The following is a 17142-nucleotide window of genomic DNA, read 5'->3' as shown; positions in this document are numbered from 1 at the left end:
TTCTACTCCAGTTTGTTAATAAAAACATGAGTCTGCACACAGTCCTGAGGTCCAATCAGCCTGAATTTAAATCACCTGTGTCGTCTCTATGGGTAGTTCAGGGCTCACTTTTGGTCTGCATATACAGGCAAACATTGCTCATCTTTTCACCTGCTGCAGCTTCTATTTAGTTGTGCCAACTAGCTAGCGGATTCTTGGTTCGGTGAGACTGGAAATGAAGGATTGAGTACATTTTTGCTCCTTCAACTGGCTCCTCTTACCATTCGGATAATTAAAATAATTCAAGTTACTGCAGTCCGTTTTAAAAATGTTATGTAAAATGTATTTTCTCAAAGATAATTGAACTTGGGGTCAACAGGCCAGGCTGCCATTGGCTCGTGAGAGCTGGGGGCGGGATAAAGAGGCGGCTGCATGATTGAAACATTCCTCAGCGATTAGTTGTAACACCCGAGACTGCAGTTACTGCTATTGGTTACGCTTCGCAATTTTGCTCCTTAATAATTGGCCCACAATAATGTGAGGCATAATCACCTAAGTATCTTTAACATTTTTTGTTTCTCTCTCCAGTCTGAATCCTTGGAGGAATGTGTTGGGTATCCAGGCTAAGACCGCTTTAGAGTTAACAACTCCTCAAAAACACTTAACATGTTAAATAAGACAAATGTGACACACTTTAGATAGTCTTTAAAACACTTGTCAATTTATTAATCAAAATGACAAAAAGGTAGCCGGAACAAGAGACAGAATCAACATTAAAATTCTGACAAACATGGCGGTTCCTGTAAAGTGCCAAACAAGGAAAAAGAAAAGCCTCACTGATAATATATATACACACACACACAAACACCACATAGAAAACTACATACAAACAAACATTAGAAACCATGTAAAAACACGTCTATCTATACCGAGTAGATTCTGGAGTGTTTTCTGTTAAAAAGAATAGAGGCGTTTGATCAGTAGTTCATCTGCGACTCAGGCTTTTCTCCGGAGAAACCAAAGTCATGAGTGCTCGTACACACTGTGCAATTTTCATCAGTAAAAACAATTAACCCCTCCCCGATCATCTAATACATTCTAATGCCGCTCAGAAACGAGACATTTCTGATGAAGGCACACGACAGGAAGATCCGTTCCTGAGGACGCCTTGTCCGGCGCCATCGAGACGAACCTCCCACCTAGATATCAGACACAAGTGTTATGTCCGAATATCCACCAGTGGACAGTATGTTCTCACTGGGGAGCAACAATAAATCACCAGAAACCATGATTTGTGTGCCAGTTTTGTTACTGAACTCCAGAAATGTCACAACTTTGGTAACCTGCTGGAGGAAACGGGACTCAGGAGCTGCTTTGCAATAAATAAAAAAATAATCCGTTTACCTGCAAAAGTTCACCGAAGTGCCTTTTACTTCATGGCTGTTTCCTGTGATGATGTAATGAGCTAAAATAAGCTTTGAGGTTAGTGTTCGATAAAATTATATCCTTTGTTCTGCTAAAGTCAGCCAACACAAATCATTTGTAACGGCTTCACATGTAACGAGTGAAAATGTAAACAACAAGTTTTAGTGTTGACTAAGTTAGCTCACCGCCTGAAAAAAAGACCGCTCAATCGCCACGGAGACAAGACATACACGATACCTTTGACCCTGGATTAAAAAAAAGACAAAAAAAATAAAAGGCGATTAAATAACATACAAAAACTAATTTGAAGACAAAAACAATGGACAAAAATGCTTTTTGATGAGGGTTAGTGACGAGAAGAGTCTGAGTTCCAACAATTGCTGCTGTGCGACCACCAGCCTGCTGGCTTTGGTGAAGTCTTCGGACGCCGTTGGGTTACGTCCTCTGCCTCCTCCGACTGTTCATTTCAAAATAAGGGTCCTCGCTTTTGCTCTTGATCTTCTTGCAGACGCCGGGCTCCGTCTTTACAGCTCTGACGTTGGGGCTGGTTTTCTTCGGGGCCAGGGCGAGTCCTGGAGCCGAGTCAGGTTTTAGGGTTGACTTCCCGCTGATGGGGTTGGTGGTGGCTGCTTGCTTCCGCCCCACCCTCTGTGCTGTGGCTGGTGTTGTCTGATTGGCTCTGCTGTTGGGAGGGCCTGTGTTGCCCCCATGGACCCGCCCGGGTGGGGCAGCGCGTGGTGGGGCAGCCGCGCCGCGTTGTGGGGCAGCAGCCACCTTGTTCAGGGCGGGCCCCTTGGCTTTGGCTGCGACCTCTTTGCTCTTCGGCAGGGAGCAGGTAGGCTTCGGCGGCCCCGGGGAGGCCGCCCGTGAACTGGGGGTGGGGGTCCGGGTCTGGGGCGTTGACGTCGCTGCACCTCTTGTGGCCATCCGTACCCGCCTGGCGGCCTCTAGACGGAGGCGCGAAGCCGGGGAGCCCGGACGGCGCTGCGCAAGGAGCCGTGAGCGCTGGCTGGTGCCCGTCGGGGGCCGGGCATCTTTAGGGGCGGGGGCCCGTGCTGGCGCGGTGACGGGGCGGGGCGCATAGGCGGCGATGGGAGAGGTGCAGGGGCTAGAGGGTTTGGGGAATTTGGAAGATGGCTCGGGGCAGACGGGGCTCCTGGGATGAGAGGCGGGGCCGCGCGGTGGCGGTCTGAGCTTCAGTTTGGAGGCGGGGCTCGGATCCGCAGGGCCACGCGATGGAGCCGAGGACGGAGTCAGAGCTCTGCGATGGACCTGCACACCCGGACACCCCGGGCTGGGAGGCTGCTTGGAGCTTCCCACAGGCGTGGAGGGCAGAGAGGAGCAAGCTTTGGTGGTGGTGGTGGGCAGGGGCAGCTGGGTGGGCTTCCTGGGGGAGGAAGGTGTCGCATGCAGGTTCTTCTTGGGCGCTGAGGCGGCTCCCTTTCTTGGCAACGTGGGCGTGCAGGCTGGAGACGCGGCGTACGAACGGCAGGCGCCGGTCACAGGCGTCGCCTTACAGCCCGAGCCGGAGGAGGAAGACGACGACGAGGCGGAAGTGGAGGACGAGGAGGAGATGAGGTCGTCGACGGCGGCGAGGGGGTCCATGTCGGGTGGAGGGGGTGGAGCTGCATTGCCATGGTGACCTCCCAGGCCGGGGGGGCCTTTCTGAAAGGCCAGGATCTTCTGCTCCAGAGTGGTGAACTGCAGCACTCGCAGAGGGTCGTACTTCATCAGGAAGCCTCGCAGCGTGTCCCAGCCGCCACCGACGCGCACCATCACGTGTTTCCCATGAAGCATCTGTGTGGGGAAACAAAAATCAGCTGGTAAACACGTTTCCCCCTCAAAGACACGTTTGGTTGATCTTTGCAGGCAGTCAAAAATCCACAGTGATGCATTCCTTCCCAAAATAGCCGCCGCTGATCTATAAATGAGTCTGTCCTGAGGCTTGGCAGCGCGGACAGCAGCAGAGTAATTATGATGTAATCGTCTAACGCTATCCGCCACTACCGAGTAACGAGCTTACATGTGTCCAATCACAGCCTCCAGAGAGGTGGTGAAGACTGTTGCATCTCTGCCAGAGTTCACACACACACACACACACGCCTGAGGATTTCCTACTACGTCTCGTAATAGGATGTAAACACAGCATTTATGGTTGTACTACACAGTACCATTAGTTATAGTGTGCTTCTGCTTTTTGCAGTACACAAATTGACCATTACAACTTTTGGCTGCATCTTTATTAATTTTTTCTGTATTTTCAGGATGGAACTAAATTCTAAATTTACTGCTACAATAGATAATATAACTTAAAGCTCAACAACTCAGCGACTAAATGATCTGGATCACTGACGTGAAGTGAGCCGAAGAGAGTACTCACCCGAATAAAGAGGGTCTTGTCTCCCAGTCGGTAGCGTCCCTCAGACAGGTACTCAATGGAGACTCTGTTGGCACAGTTGCAGGGTGGGTCGTCCATGCCGTGCTCCTGCAAGACACACAAGAGGCTCATAAGGCGGCCACGTTGGCAGAAATACTGGAGTCTCTTTGTAAACATATCTGACTATTTAAAAACCCAACAGGAAAACAAAGCAAACATTTAAGGTTCTACAGTTTTTTTTTTTGCAATAACGCAATTACACCCACTGAAGCGAGCAGTGACCCGTCTAATTAAAACAATGTTTAAAATGCATCTCACAAGAGGAGACACGAGTGACGAGGGCATGAAGACACAGCGGACTAAAATAACTGGCAGCATTTGCTCCAAGCTGCGGCTCACAAACTGCTCATTTGAATGTGTAAAAGGAAATATGCATCTGGGAACAAATACACTAGTTATATGCATTTATCCAAACCGCCTTCATCTTGAATGAGTTCAGTTATTTTTAGCCCAGCTGTCTCCTCTAAACACGGACGGTATTAGAGCCTCGTTTCGGGGGAATAAACCCACCCCACACTGACGGTGTTAGGATCACAACTTCCATCAGCCATGATTTACAAAGTGTTGATGGAGGAGGCCCCGCTCGGTGAGAGAGCGGCACATCAACAGTTCCTCCCTTGTGTGTACTCGAGGCTGCATGTGTGCGTGTGAGTGAGTCACGGTGGCTGGCCGGTCTGAGCGTCACGTGGTCAGCCGCGATGTGTCACACCCCGCGGGGCGGCAATGAGGCGGTCTCAAATGGGTCGCACGTGGACCGCCGACGTGATCAGCTAGCTGTGGGGCCCTACAGACGCTCGGCTTTTGCTCGTTTTGTGCGCGGTCAGCTGTGAACCCCGTCATGTAGACCGAGGTTAGGCGACGTGAAATGGTAGCAGCCAGGTAAAGATGAGGGAGGCCGTTCTACTGCAGTACGGTGTTTTAGCTTCCGTTCACGGGTCAGAACTCACCCCGGGCCGGTAGAGGCCGCCGTGCTGGCAGCACACGCTGAAGGTTTTGACGGCCGGAGGCGGCTCCTCCGTCAGCAGCAGAGTCTCCTCCAGCTCGATCTCCTTCTCCAGCTTCACCAGCACAGGAGGCTCCACGCCGTACCTGAAGGACACACAGCAGAGTTCACAGCGTCTACCTTTGGCACCTTCTTCTTCTTCTCCTGCGTTCAAACACTCACTTGGAGACGATGCGGCCGATCTCCAGGAGGCAGAGGCAGACTTGCCGGGGCTCCTTGTGCAGCACTGAGGCAGAAAACGCAACAGTTTAGGGTCAGATAATGTGAAGCAGCAGCTGCCATCTCGGGCTTTCTTCAGCAGAACATGACGGAAATCGCAAACGAGGGGGATGAGGTGTGATAAAAAAAAAAATGCACGCGCTACATTCTGGAAACGTGACACTGCGAGCGCGTAAGATAAAGTTAGCCGTTCCCTGAGGGGTTGTCGGGTGATTCATGCAGAAGAGGACAGGGCTTTGGGGGGGGGGGGGGGGGGGGGGGGGAGAACTTTAAAAGTCGCACAACGACGGTCATTAACCATAAAGCATGTAGTATAATCACAGCAGACGCATGGCCTTCTTTCTGAAATCGCCCCGATCCGTTCTTTTGGAGAGCCATTACTTGTAATGAAGTGAGTACTCAGGGCGATTGCTCTCCACAACAGATCCTGTTAAACCATTAAGACGTGAGGCTTAAACCACAGAGCTCTGCAAAGGAGCTTACAGCCGCTGTCTAGTCCGTTAACATCCTCCACAACACTGCGTTAACCCGTAAATAGGAGTCAACTATGTTCATGTTAGCTGGTGTTCTTACTGAACAGATCAAGTCATCAGCCGAGTAAAGATTTAATAGAACTCCTGAAGGATTTGTCTGCTCTTGCATATGGCAGCACAAGGTGGCTTTTTTTATTACTTGGTCTCAGCTTCCTTTTGCCGTGATTTTAAAACCGTCTTTGACTCAACAAGGCTCGCTACAGGAAGGAAAGCCAAGCACATGCAGGGAAACTGATGATACCGGTCCCAAAGTTATAAAGCATGACTGCTGTAAGACGGACGGATCAAAGGATCCTCTGGAATAAAAGGTTCACCGGTCGATTCTGTTGCTTAGTTCTTCTTGCTTGGATATACAAAAACTTGAACTTTGATTCCTTCGACTTTGCAGTTACTGTGGATTCTTGCAACAAGTGAGATGCATATCTACAATAACCAGGAACGGGTTGCCAGGTCGTATCAAACAAACAATGTCCTTGTTGCTTAAAGGTCACTTTTACTGAGACCAACAACGTTAAGGCTGCTGCACATGAAAGAGGGGGGGGGGGGGGGGGGGGGGGGGGAGCAACAGAGGAGGAGTTTAAGTAGAAAAGGTTCACTCGAAAAAACAAAACAAACAGATGGCAGGCTAATTTAAAATGATGATACACAGAACGGATGAAGGAAGTCGATAGTTTTGTTGACATCTGCTGCAGCTCTTACCGAGGCCCTCCGACTCAAACAGGTAGGTCTCCTCCACGCCGACGTGGCGGCACCAGGCCAGGAAGTTGGCGGTGTTGTCGCGAGCGAAGAAGGAACCCGGAGAGGCGTCCCGCTTGCAGGCGATCTTCCTCGTGGTGAACAGCTGCAAGGGAGATCATGATTAACGACATCAGGAGTCTCACGTGTGCTGCAAATTTAATTGAGATTTGTCCGTTCCGTGACCTGCTGACACACACACACGCACGGGGGGGGGGGGGGGCAGGAAAGCTGCCCCTTTGGACGACGGGTCGCCATCTGACTCACCTCGCAGAGCGCGGAGGGGCAGCTCTGGGCGATCTTCGTCTGCAGCACGCCGATAAGCTGGCACAGCTTCACGCCGTTGTTCAGCTCCTCCATGAATAACTCGGCTCTCACCTCCGCGCCTGCAAAAAGGGAAGAGATGCACAATTCAACTTTATAAGAGATGAGATTTGTCTTGTTTTGTAAGTCCAAACCACATCTCCAATACAAAATAATTACAGCCCAGATTTAATACAAAATGACTTTTTTTTTTCCTCTACAGTGTCTTTTATTTTCGACGTTACAAAAAGGCCGCACACTGTCAGCTGCCTTTCAACACGGGACTCCCCTACGCACTCCTCTTATGGGGCTCCCACGACCCCTTGTTGTAAATCACCGCCCTAGGAGACTCAACAAAGGCCATGGGAACTGAACTCACATTGCAGACAAAACCCAAAAGAAAGAAAAAGCCATAACTGAGCGACAAAAGAAGTGTTTTTCTCCCTGCTACAACAGTCGGGCCTCGAGGCTTGAGACCTTCATCCGCTGCACGCCACCCGTTTCTCACGGGATTGACGACCAGATCGCTTTTAAAAAGACGAAAAAGAAATGTGGGGTGCAGGTCACGGCGGTCGCGGTGCCAATAGCTCATGCTGAGTGTTCGGTACCTGCCCACATTCCTCATGAGAAATAAAATGCAACGGTCTGCTTCTTAAAAAACAGTTTCACCGGTCAACAATGGAGTCAGTTGTATCATCGGGGACAATAGACGTCAGTATAATAGTAGAGGAGGATGAAATGAGGGATTTCGCTCCACTCCCCGTTTCTGTTGTTTGCTGAGGCGCTGTTGGAAACAGCAGCATCCAAATCCAATTACATGGGAGTCGATTGCGCGTCGGTATTTTTCCTAGCCAGGAGGGGGGGGGGGGGGGGGGGGAATAGTAAGCATGCAACCCGCCCAGTGTTGATTCACACATCAGGACTTAACAGTATGAGCTGCCAGGTCGTCATTGGCAATCATTTTGAGTTGTCATCAGTGGCAACCACTTTTTAAAAAAAATCAAAGAATTTGGGAACGGCAAACTGCAAAACGTGGACCCCAAAATAAACACATAATATTTGTTGCATTAGTGATATTGAAGAACTGGAACCAGACATGTGCTCCATGTGCGTTGGTGAGTTTACATTTGTTTTAGAAACAATGGCAACGCATGTTAAGTTGTTTGACTGTGGGGGTGAAAAGTTTGACTTCTGACACAAAAAAAAAAAAAAAAAAAAAAAAAAAAAAAAAACAGGTGAACCTGAAGGAAAAACCAAAAGTTAATTTGTGTCTTTTGAGAGGCTAAGTATCCGCCATCTTTGAGCTGGACAGAAAGTTATACTGCAAAGCAAGTACAACATACACATGACATGTACAGTATAAGGTTAGAGTCCTGCATGTGCAGCGGTTTGGACAAATCTGTTGTATGCATCAGTGCCGCTGCACTGTACTTAAGACTACATCAGATAGAAAAAAACGAACATCTGTTTTCCCTGAAAGATGTCAAAACAACATACCAGACAGTCAAGGGGGGGAGCAAAGAGACAATGAGCGAAAATAAAACAATGAAAGCTGTAGGCGGCATGCAGCTCTTACCCAGCATGCCGCTGAGCCAGATGGCCAGATCCTCCTGCATGGGCACCAGGGTGGCTTCATGTCTCACCGCCAGCCACTGGTCGTACTGGAAGACGTCTGCGAGACCGGGGCCGTGCCGCTGAGCCAGCGGGCTGCGAGGGCTCCTGGGGCTCCTGGGGCTCCTGGGGCTCAGCAGCGGGGCATCGAACTTCTCGCCGAACCACGCCTGGAGGCGAGGGGAGGGAATAGAGGACGGGAGATTACCAATCATTTATACACGCAAAGAAAAATCTGCGTGTTGGCTGATCCGAGTGCTGTTCTGTCCGTTAGTCGTGCTTTTAAAGAAACGCAGAACCAATCCTCCCCCCTCATGGGGAGATGAGTCCGGGCACGTCCTCCACACTGTACAACAGAAACGCCTTGTTATGGATGGATTTTTAACCCTGGATATAGGTTAGCCGGTTCTCCACGTCCAACACATTATCATACTCTAGTTACCGTTCAGCCTCGCTCTGTGAGAACATCAGAGGATGTTTAAGGGACCCGTCCGTGCAGGACGTGTCATGGACACTTCTATGCTCTGCTGGAGTCCACAGCACGCTCAGAGTAAAAACCACAACCTCAGCTGCATCTCCAACCACAGAAATATTTGTTTTCTTGAACGTCTTTCATCGTGCGCCGAAATACAACCCATTTCCTTTATTTTGCAGCAAATCTAAAAAGTGAGAACAGAGACGACTGAATGACGTTGCACTCGACTGCTTAAACGGGTGTCTGCCACTGGTTCACAGTCCAGGGCTCGGTGCCTGAAGCGGGTGTCCCATCACATCCATCTCTCTATTCCATGTCCTCCTCTCTCGTGCTGCTGCGCTCCGTCAAGTTAGACAAGAGGACAAATGATGCATCATTTTAAAACTAAAATTGCTGTCAATACCTTAAATGATCCAAAGAGGTATAGAACGACAAAGCTTCTGTTCCTCAAAAACAGCAAGATGTTATTCACATGTTCTTTTTAATTGTTCCCAGGCGACAGGAGGGGCCATCGAGAAACCAGTGGCAGATGTGCACTATGACGACTTCCAGACATTACATAACAACCCCCCCCCCCCCCCCTCTCCATTCTGTTGACATCTGTTTGAGATACAGCCTGTAATCTTCGTGTCCATCACATGTTGTTCGAGCAATAACCAGAAGCAGTTCGTCCGCTGCAGTGAGTGGGTTATTGTGGTTAAAACAAGGCCCCGGTGTTGTTGGGGCCTCGAGTTCATCGTGTTTTGTTCGGCCTACGAACAGGAAACCTTCTGGCCACTCCAACAGAGAGGCCATTATACAGTGATGCACTGCTGAAGCCCCGACAGCACTGCTTACGGTGTGTGTGTGTGTGTGTGTGTGTGTGTGTGAGATGTAGCTTTAATGAAGCTTTGGACCAAGCGGATACTGAATGTTTAAAATCTCTTTGCTTACTGGGACTATGTAAAGGGAACAGCAAGACTAAATCTCACAATGCTAAGTAGAAAAGATTACGACTAATTAGCAGAGTGACAATAAGTCTCAATTCATTATGACTGCTTAAGATTTGGCCATAACGCTCAACCTTGAACCTAAACTCGTCAGCATAACGAGATTTCTTTTATCCTAAAAGAAAAATGAAAACTTAAATCTTTCATGTTGAATAACTGAAAACATTTGAACTCCTCGGTGCAGTGACTTAGTATCACACCCCCGTAAAATTGGGGGAATCTCAAGCGACAGATTGAAAAACGAATTGAAATCGAGGCAGCAGAAGTAAATATATGCTGACTTTTAGTCCCTAGTGTGGGTCAATCCTACAATTCCCATGATGCAACTCAACGGCATCTTTCTCAGATCCACCTGCATCCACAGTGACCACTCCTTCCAAACCCCACACTCTAGTTTACAACGCAGGCTTTACCGAGGCCCAAGCCGACATCACCCTGGTGACATAATCAGGTTTTTTTGTTTTGTTTTTTACTTTGCAACTTTGTAAAGAAGACGGTATACAACCGTTTTCCCAAGCCCAGTAGTACTCTCTGTGACAAGTACGCTGAACTTCATGTCTCTTTAACACTCGACTTTGACCCATTTAGATTCAATTTGATCAATTTGGCTCAGTGTTAGGATTGGGGACATGCAAACAAATGATTGTCAAAAGTAACTCTGCTCTGAGATATTTTTTTTTATTTTTTTTTTTTACCCTCGTCCTCATCAGGTTGACCTTTGAACCCAAAAGGGTGGTTGGGGGAGGACTGTTGAGCACGCACGTAAAACGAAGCGGGAGAAAGTGGCAAAAACACCTAATGTTCCAAACTGCAAAAAGGTTACCTCACTTCAAAGGGGATGAGCCGACACACACACACACACACACACACACACACACACACACACACACACACACACACACACACACACACACACACACACACACACACACACACACACACACACACACACACACACACACACACACACACACACACAGTTCAGAAGTAGCTGTAGGTTAACAGCATATGCACCTTTTCTCCACATCCAGCTAATTAGAAAATAAAGTAGTGTAGCGTTTAGAAGTTACGTAAAAGACGACGGGACAGAGAAGTAATGCAGCCTAGCACTGCGTCACCTGACTGAGTGCAGCTTCACAGAGCGCATTAGGCTTTTAAAGCAGCCTAGTGTTGTGAACTACAATCTGCATTGCACATAGAGAAGGTTAATCTGTTTTTCTTTCATCACTTCTGGAATGCGGGTTGGTAATCTCGCTACGAAATGCAGCGTACCGAGAGGCCTGTATGTTACCATTTAGGTGGGAGGGGCTTATCGGATGCTCTTAACCTGAGCCACTTATACAAAGGACGACGGAGCGCTGAAACAATAGCCAATAGCAGCACGGTCAAAGGGGAAAGTGGGAAATAGCGATGAATCCCCCCCTCCCCAAAGAATTCATGTAAATCTGGCAAAAACAATGCACATGTTCATGATGCTGATGTTCTCTGTCCCATTACATAAGCTGCTCTCATGACTGCATCATCCGTTCGTATTATTACAAAAACCTTTTCTCCACGGCGTGCGTCAACGATTCATGTATATGAAGCCTGTAAGCAAGCGGGAGACATGAAAAACCTCACTGCTCTTTTCTCGCGGCCGCTTTGTCCGATGTTCAGCGACAACTTGGACTACAAGTTACATTTTGTTCAATCTAAATACTACCGCTTCCCATCTATGCAATGGGACATTTGCATAGATTTATATTGACTTCCCAAACTTCCCATGGCCTGGTTGTGGACCTTTGACCTCGCGAGGATCACAACTAAACCCAGAGCGGTTTGGTTTGGCCGGGCTGAACTAACGGGGTCATGCTGCTCTTTTCAAATGCTTAGAGGGCATTCTGTTTGGTCATTTAGATTGTGTGAGAGTTTCTACAGCTACCGGTCAAAGACGCTACAAGCAGACAACTAGCCCTGCTCATTGATCAGCTCCTGCTCTCTGAACTTGAAATGAAGGATTATGTGTTGAGAAATTCAAAATTCCCATCAAGTAAACTCAGAGGTGGCAAGTTTTTAGCCCCTGGGCAACTAGTCGTAGCCATGACAGAAGATGTCTGCTGTTTGCTCAGACATCCGAGGCACGACACCAAAACCTGCAGACATTATCGTTTGCAATTGCATTAATAGATGTGCGCGTATGCTGCTTAAACTCCCATGAGTGCATGCGTTTTCAGCACGGGTGAACAGGGCAGTCAAGAGTGCGACCAGTTATCGGATGTGACCGTGCTCTACATGAGCAGTGAAGCTCCGAGCTGAGCTCTATGAGCAGTCCCGGTCTCTGCAGCGTCACCGCAGCCTGAGATGGATCAATACCCTCACAGGGTGCCTTCGATTACACCCAAAACCCCCCGCTTTGTTCTAGATTTATTCTCCTGTTTAAGCAGGATTTAATGAAACATGTCCGCACCGCGACAGACAAACAAGAGACTTTTTGTATTTGCTCTGCATCTTTGATAGACAATGCTAATTATAAACCACCTACTGTTGTTTTTTGGTACAGAATGGGAATGAGATGCACTGTAGAATAAGTTTAATCTAAAAGGAGATTATAAAAATTAAAATAAATTACGGCATCGCAGTTTATGTCCACGTCTGTCCAAAATGTCATCACTCCATCATTTTTATCCTATTAAGTAAGTAGCAATGATTTTGTGGGAAATGTAAGGCAGCGTACAACCAAGCAAACTATCTACTGGCAGAGACCAACCCTTTAATTAACACCATCTTTTAGTGCATCTGAAGCGAGATCATCAACAACTTCACAGCCCCGTCAACACGTCGGCATGTCGGCATCCGCCCGAGACGTTTCCTACCACATGTTGTGCGCACAGCACTGGATGCACATTTTTGCATATTCACGGTCCAAGACGGGGCGGGGAGAGCCAGAACTATTCCAAACCAGATGACAGAGAGAGAGAGAAAAGCCTTTTCTCAGCGAGGTGCTTGCCATGTGACAAATCTGTAACAAGATACGTTTGTTGTTTTGGGATGGCCGACATTTCGTTGCTGGGAGGGAAAGTGGGGGGGAAAAAAAAGAAAAAGGTTTTGAACATTCCACCCACTCCCCCTAAAAAAAAAGTGCGGAGAAGCTCCTCGGGGTCCGAGCAGTGGAACGTCTGACATGCACAACAACAACAGGACGGCGTGCTGAAACACAGGTGGGCTCGCCGCAGTTGTCGAGAGGGAGACAGATGTCTGCACTTCTTTATTTAACCGGAATAACTACGGCACAGTCTGGGAAAACTTTCCTCCAAAGTGGCACGCAGATATGTGACTCACTGCCTGGACACTAACAATGATACTGATCGACCCAAAGAGGGCGCTATGTTAAGGTCAAGTCAATGTAGAGATTTGAAACTGATCCATTTATGTGTTAAAACTTAAAGAAAATGCAGCCATGTGACGTTTTCTTCTTCCTCCGTCATCTCCAAACTGTACCACTATCCACAAGGGACTTTAAAAGGACTTAATGTCCCCCCCGGGCCAATCAAAGTGCCCCTAATCCAATCTAGATGATGATGATGATGAGCCTACCTGGATGCCAGTCTGGACAGCCATGACTGCGATCACGGATGATTCACTTCTTCATTCTGTGGAGAGATAAGAAAAAAAAGATCATAAAAAAAAAAAAAAAAAAAAGGCATGTTGTACATCTGTCACGTTGCAGTTCAGAGTGTGAATGAGGTTCAGATGGTTCGATATTTTAACAAACATCCTCGCTATGAGTTCGATGAGAAGATTGACGCCACCCTCATGTCTGTGTGTCAAGTGGAGCCATGATAGGGTGAGCTGCTTAGCTTATTCTAAAGACAGGAGATTTATTACATACTTACAGTATGTAATAAACCTATTATGTTCACTTATTGGTGAACAGCAGCCTGGAGCCGGGACGCCCAGGAGTCTTGTCGTCACCTTGGAGTTACCGGACAACCAGCAGAAATGCTGTGCGGACGGATAAATTGAAATAGTCCCACCACCGTGACCTAAATTCAGATAACTGTAAACGACCAACAATAAACGTGGCGAATGGCACCTGTGCATAAATGAGCACGCTGTCATTAGAATGGAAATCAGCAACCCCCAATAATACCATATAAGGCTCCACGTCCTGCCCCATATGTCCTATATTGAAGTCCTGCTGTCAGAGATCCATAAATCATTTTAACAGCGTCAGCAGCAGAATCAAAGGATGGGGAACAATAAGTTAATAGTGTCACCTGAATGTCGCACTGTCACTAAAATAAAGAAGAAATGGTTCCATGTGACAAATGTCTCACTACATCGATGACTGCTACTTAAATAATATAAGATGTACATCGTGATATTTGAGTGTTTTACAATAGTACCAGCTAAATGAATGGTGATGTCGTTAGGCTATATGAATACTTTAAGAATCATATTGCACAATCTTTAGACATGTGGCTCTTCCACCTATGGTACACCTTCACTGTCATAATGATTCCTCTGTAAAAAGCCTCAGCTATCCCTGTATTCACTCTGTAATGAGAGTCATCTAATTTACAAGACAGTCAATTTAAAATTCGCAAGGTGTCCCAATGAATCGGCTGGAAGAGTAGAATACCATGTAGCTACCATGTAGTGTGATAAAGGACAGTTGAACATTGATAGAAGCCGCAAACGAGCACTCGGGATGCTGCGAACGGCCCTCTGGGTAAAAAGCGGCCGGGATGTTGTTGTTTTTCCCGACTCGCAGTGAATTTGAGAGGATCGGACTTTCTCACGAGGAAGTGATGAGGTTAGTCCCACACAGGATGTGAAGGATTACCCCGACGCTCAACTGTCCCCGAGGGTGTGCGTTTGACAAAGAAAGGCAGTGGGTGAGGTGGGGGGGGGGGGCAAAAGCAATCACAGGCAAGTAGATCCTAATAACACTGATAATTTGGTCAACACAGCTGAGGCAATAGTCTCCTCCTCCCACCAGCACCACCACCCCCCAGCATGCTCCGCAGACACACAAACATCACCTCACATAAACCCGACAGTGTACACCAAGATGGGTTTGTGAAACTTCTAGCCGCATGGTGTTTTACACACGTCATCCCGCACAGAGTGATGACATTTACATGAAAAGCAAAAAATAAAACGACTCCTGCATCCTCATCTACAAACGCATTAGGAAGCATTAAGATCACATCCTCTGTTGTTCATCCTGCCGTCATCCGACACCAAAATCTGCAGCTCGGGGAGAGAAGATGCAAAGTCAGCGGTCGAGGACGGGACGACGAGATAACTTACCTCAGGACAAGAAAAAATAAATAAATAAAAACAGCGGTACGGTTGCCGAGCGAGGTAGCTCCGCCGAACAACTGCGATCAGCCTCAAAAGCACATCCTCATCGGTGCCGAGTTAAAACCCCTTTGCGCTGCGCTCGTTGCTGACCTGCCAGAGCGTCTCTCTCTTCCCTCTGTGGCTCTGCGAGTGAGCGGCGAAGGAGAGGCGGCGAGAGAATGACAGGGAGGGAGGATGGATGGGAGGAGGAGGTGCAAACAGAGAGCCCTGACTAATGAAGTGGCTACGCTTCGCTAAGCCCTGCCCCCCCCCCCCCAACAATCATGTCACGGCGGGACCCTCTCACAAAGCCTCCATTGTTTTCTTACCTTGCCACACTCCTCCCCACCACACACACACACACCTTCTCATCTACAAGCCAGCAGCCAAACCAGGAACTCCCCAACCAGAACCAGGATGGATGAAATTGAATGAGATGGTGGAGGTGAAGTGAGGTGTGTCCTTTTCATCCCCCACCTCCCTCTAGTCCCACCAGTACACTTAACCCCCCCAGACCTCTCCCAAACCAGTACTCAGTAGAAAGTTTGGGGTGGGAAGCAGGAAAACAGAGAGCTCGTCTCTCCATTTGTGATGGCGGTGGACGTCGGCATGAAGAGAGGGCAGCTGCACGTCCATGTGGAACACCAACAAGTTTATTTTCTTTGGAGAGAGCGATCTCTAAAAGAGCGCAAAGAACATGACGTCACACACTCGAGTCAGACGCACAGATGTTGGTTTTTCCAACAGCTGTTCTGATGACTACAGTGCTGTTTAGCAGAGACGCAACATTAACGAGGCCCGCTCTGTGAACGCACCGCGATGGATATTACGTCAGGTGTCCTGGGGCACCGGATCACGCACAAGACTGAATACCCAGGAACATGGAAAGAAGTGAACTCTTCAATAATGTTTGGTCAAATGAAGAAATGAAACTACAACATGCACCGATACCCTGTGCTGTTCAAAGAGTCAATGGCAGTCTTTAGAATCTCAAACTCTCGAGCATAGAAATATTAAATGAGAAAAGATGTATTGAAACGGACAAATTTGCTAAACTATCCGCAAATGTGAAAAAAGTTTCTGCGCTTGCTTGAGGTTTTTTTTTGTGGAAAACCAATTTCTGAAGGTCTCTCTCCAGAGCAACTTGTTTTGGGTTCTCTACGTCTTCTACACGGCTTACTGGCAGACGACAGACATGCGTAGCTTAAAGAGCCAACTTCTAACCAAACTACGCTGTAGCAGTTTATTCGCTCTAAAACAGTTAATGGAATCCGTATTTCTTTATTGCAACTTTTCAAGAGTCTCTGAAAATTCTCTTGACAATTGAATGAAAGCACAGCTACTAAATGATCGAGCTTGATTTGTGGCATCTAGAACGAGCCCGAGAGGATTTCAAAAAGGGTCAGCGGAGTCTTTCAAAGCAACGTCCTCAAGGCCTCAAAGGGGAATAACCAGAAACTGTGACAGAATGGCGACATTTAGGATTTGAAAAGAGGGAAACAATCCAGAATGGCTCTGCTTCTTTTCAGCACGCAGGCATGCGAGAAGAATCCCTCTGAACAACACGGGACAAAAAGGGCAAATCTTTGGCTCCGGACTCCAGTTGTGTGCATCTGGGGCCCCGGCGGATGACCGAGAGCATGACTCCCTACGGGGACCAAAGGCAACCACACACACACAGTCAAATGTCAAGCGCAGAGGAGGGCGAGAGAATCGGAGCCCAAAAAAAAAAAAAAAAAAAAGGCGAAGACAAAACACGTTTTATAATGGTGGTGAACGTGGGAGTGGCACATTGGAAAGGGCAGGGCGCGACACGGTGACACCGAGCACGACCACGCACATTCCCCAAACGGTTGCCGGGAGACAAGACATCGGACAGTGCCAGCACTCTTCTGTCAAACGTGCCGCCTCCCCGCAAGCAAGATGTTAGCTTCCAGAAGATTTGGCAGATTTTCAGACCATGTTCTTTGATTTGTATGCAGCTGTTACTCTGTCATCGCTTGGCCGTTCTGAGAAAGCCCCGTCCACAGAACAAGGAGGGGATTCACAACTTTCCGAGAACCCCAATTCCCCATTCGGTTAGCTCAAACATTAGCGCTTGTTCC

The 17142-nt window shown here is 48.0% G+C and overlaps 1 protein-coding gene across 1 annotated transcript; it reads right to left on the bottom strand.

Moving 5' to 3' along the window:
• Positions 1-678: 678 nt before the first annotated feature.
• gas2l3 (growth arrest-specific 2 like 3) lies at positions 679-15617 on the bottom strand. Its single transcript, XM_076076300.1, has 8 exons — positions 13283-15617; positions 8211-8415; positions 6599-6717; positions 6296-6437; positions 5007-5070; positions 4789-4930; positions 3785-3889; positions 679-3201 (listed from the first exon to the last, which is right to left on the bottom strand). The coding sequence occupies exons 1-8, from the start codon at positions 13304-13306 to the stop codon at positions 1840-1842; spliced, it is 2163 nt and encodes a 720-aa protein (XP_075932415.1). The 5' UTR covers positions 13307-15617; the 3' UTR covers positions 679-1839.
• Between the last annotated feature and the right edge of the window lie 1525 nt (positions 15618-17142).

The sequence above is a fragment of the Anarhichas minor genome, unplaced genomic scaffold (assembly GCF_050575085.1).
Source record: "Anarhichas minor isolate MPS153535 unplaced genomic scaffold, ASM5057508v1 ptg000055l, whole genome shotgun sequence".
NCBI lineage: Eukaryota > Metazoa > Chordata > Actinopteri > Perciformes > Anarhichadidae > Anarhichas > Anarhichas minor.
Note: the sequence above shows the minus strand (reverse complement) of the source record. Positions and strands in the feature narration are given on the sequence as shown.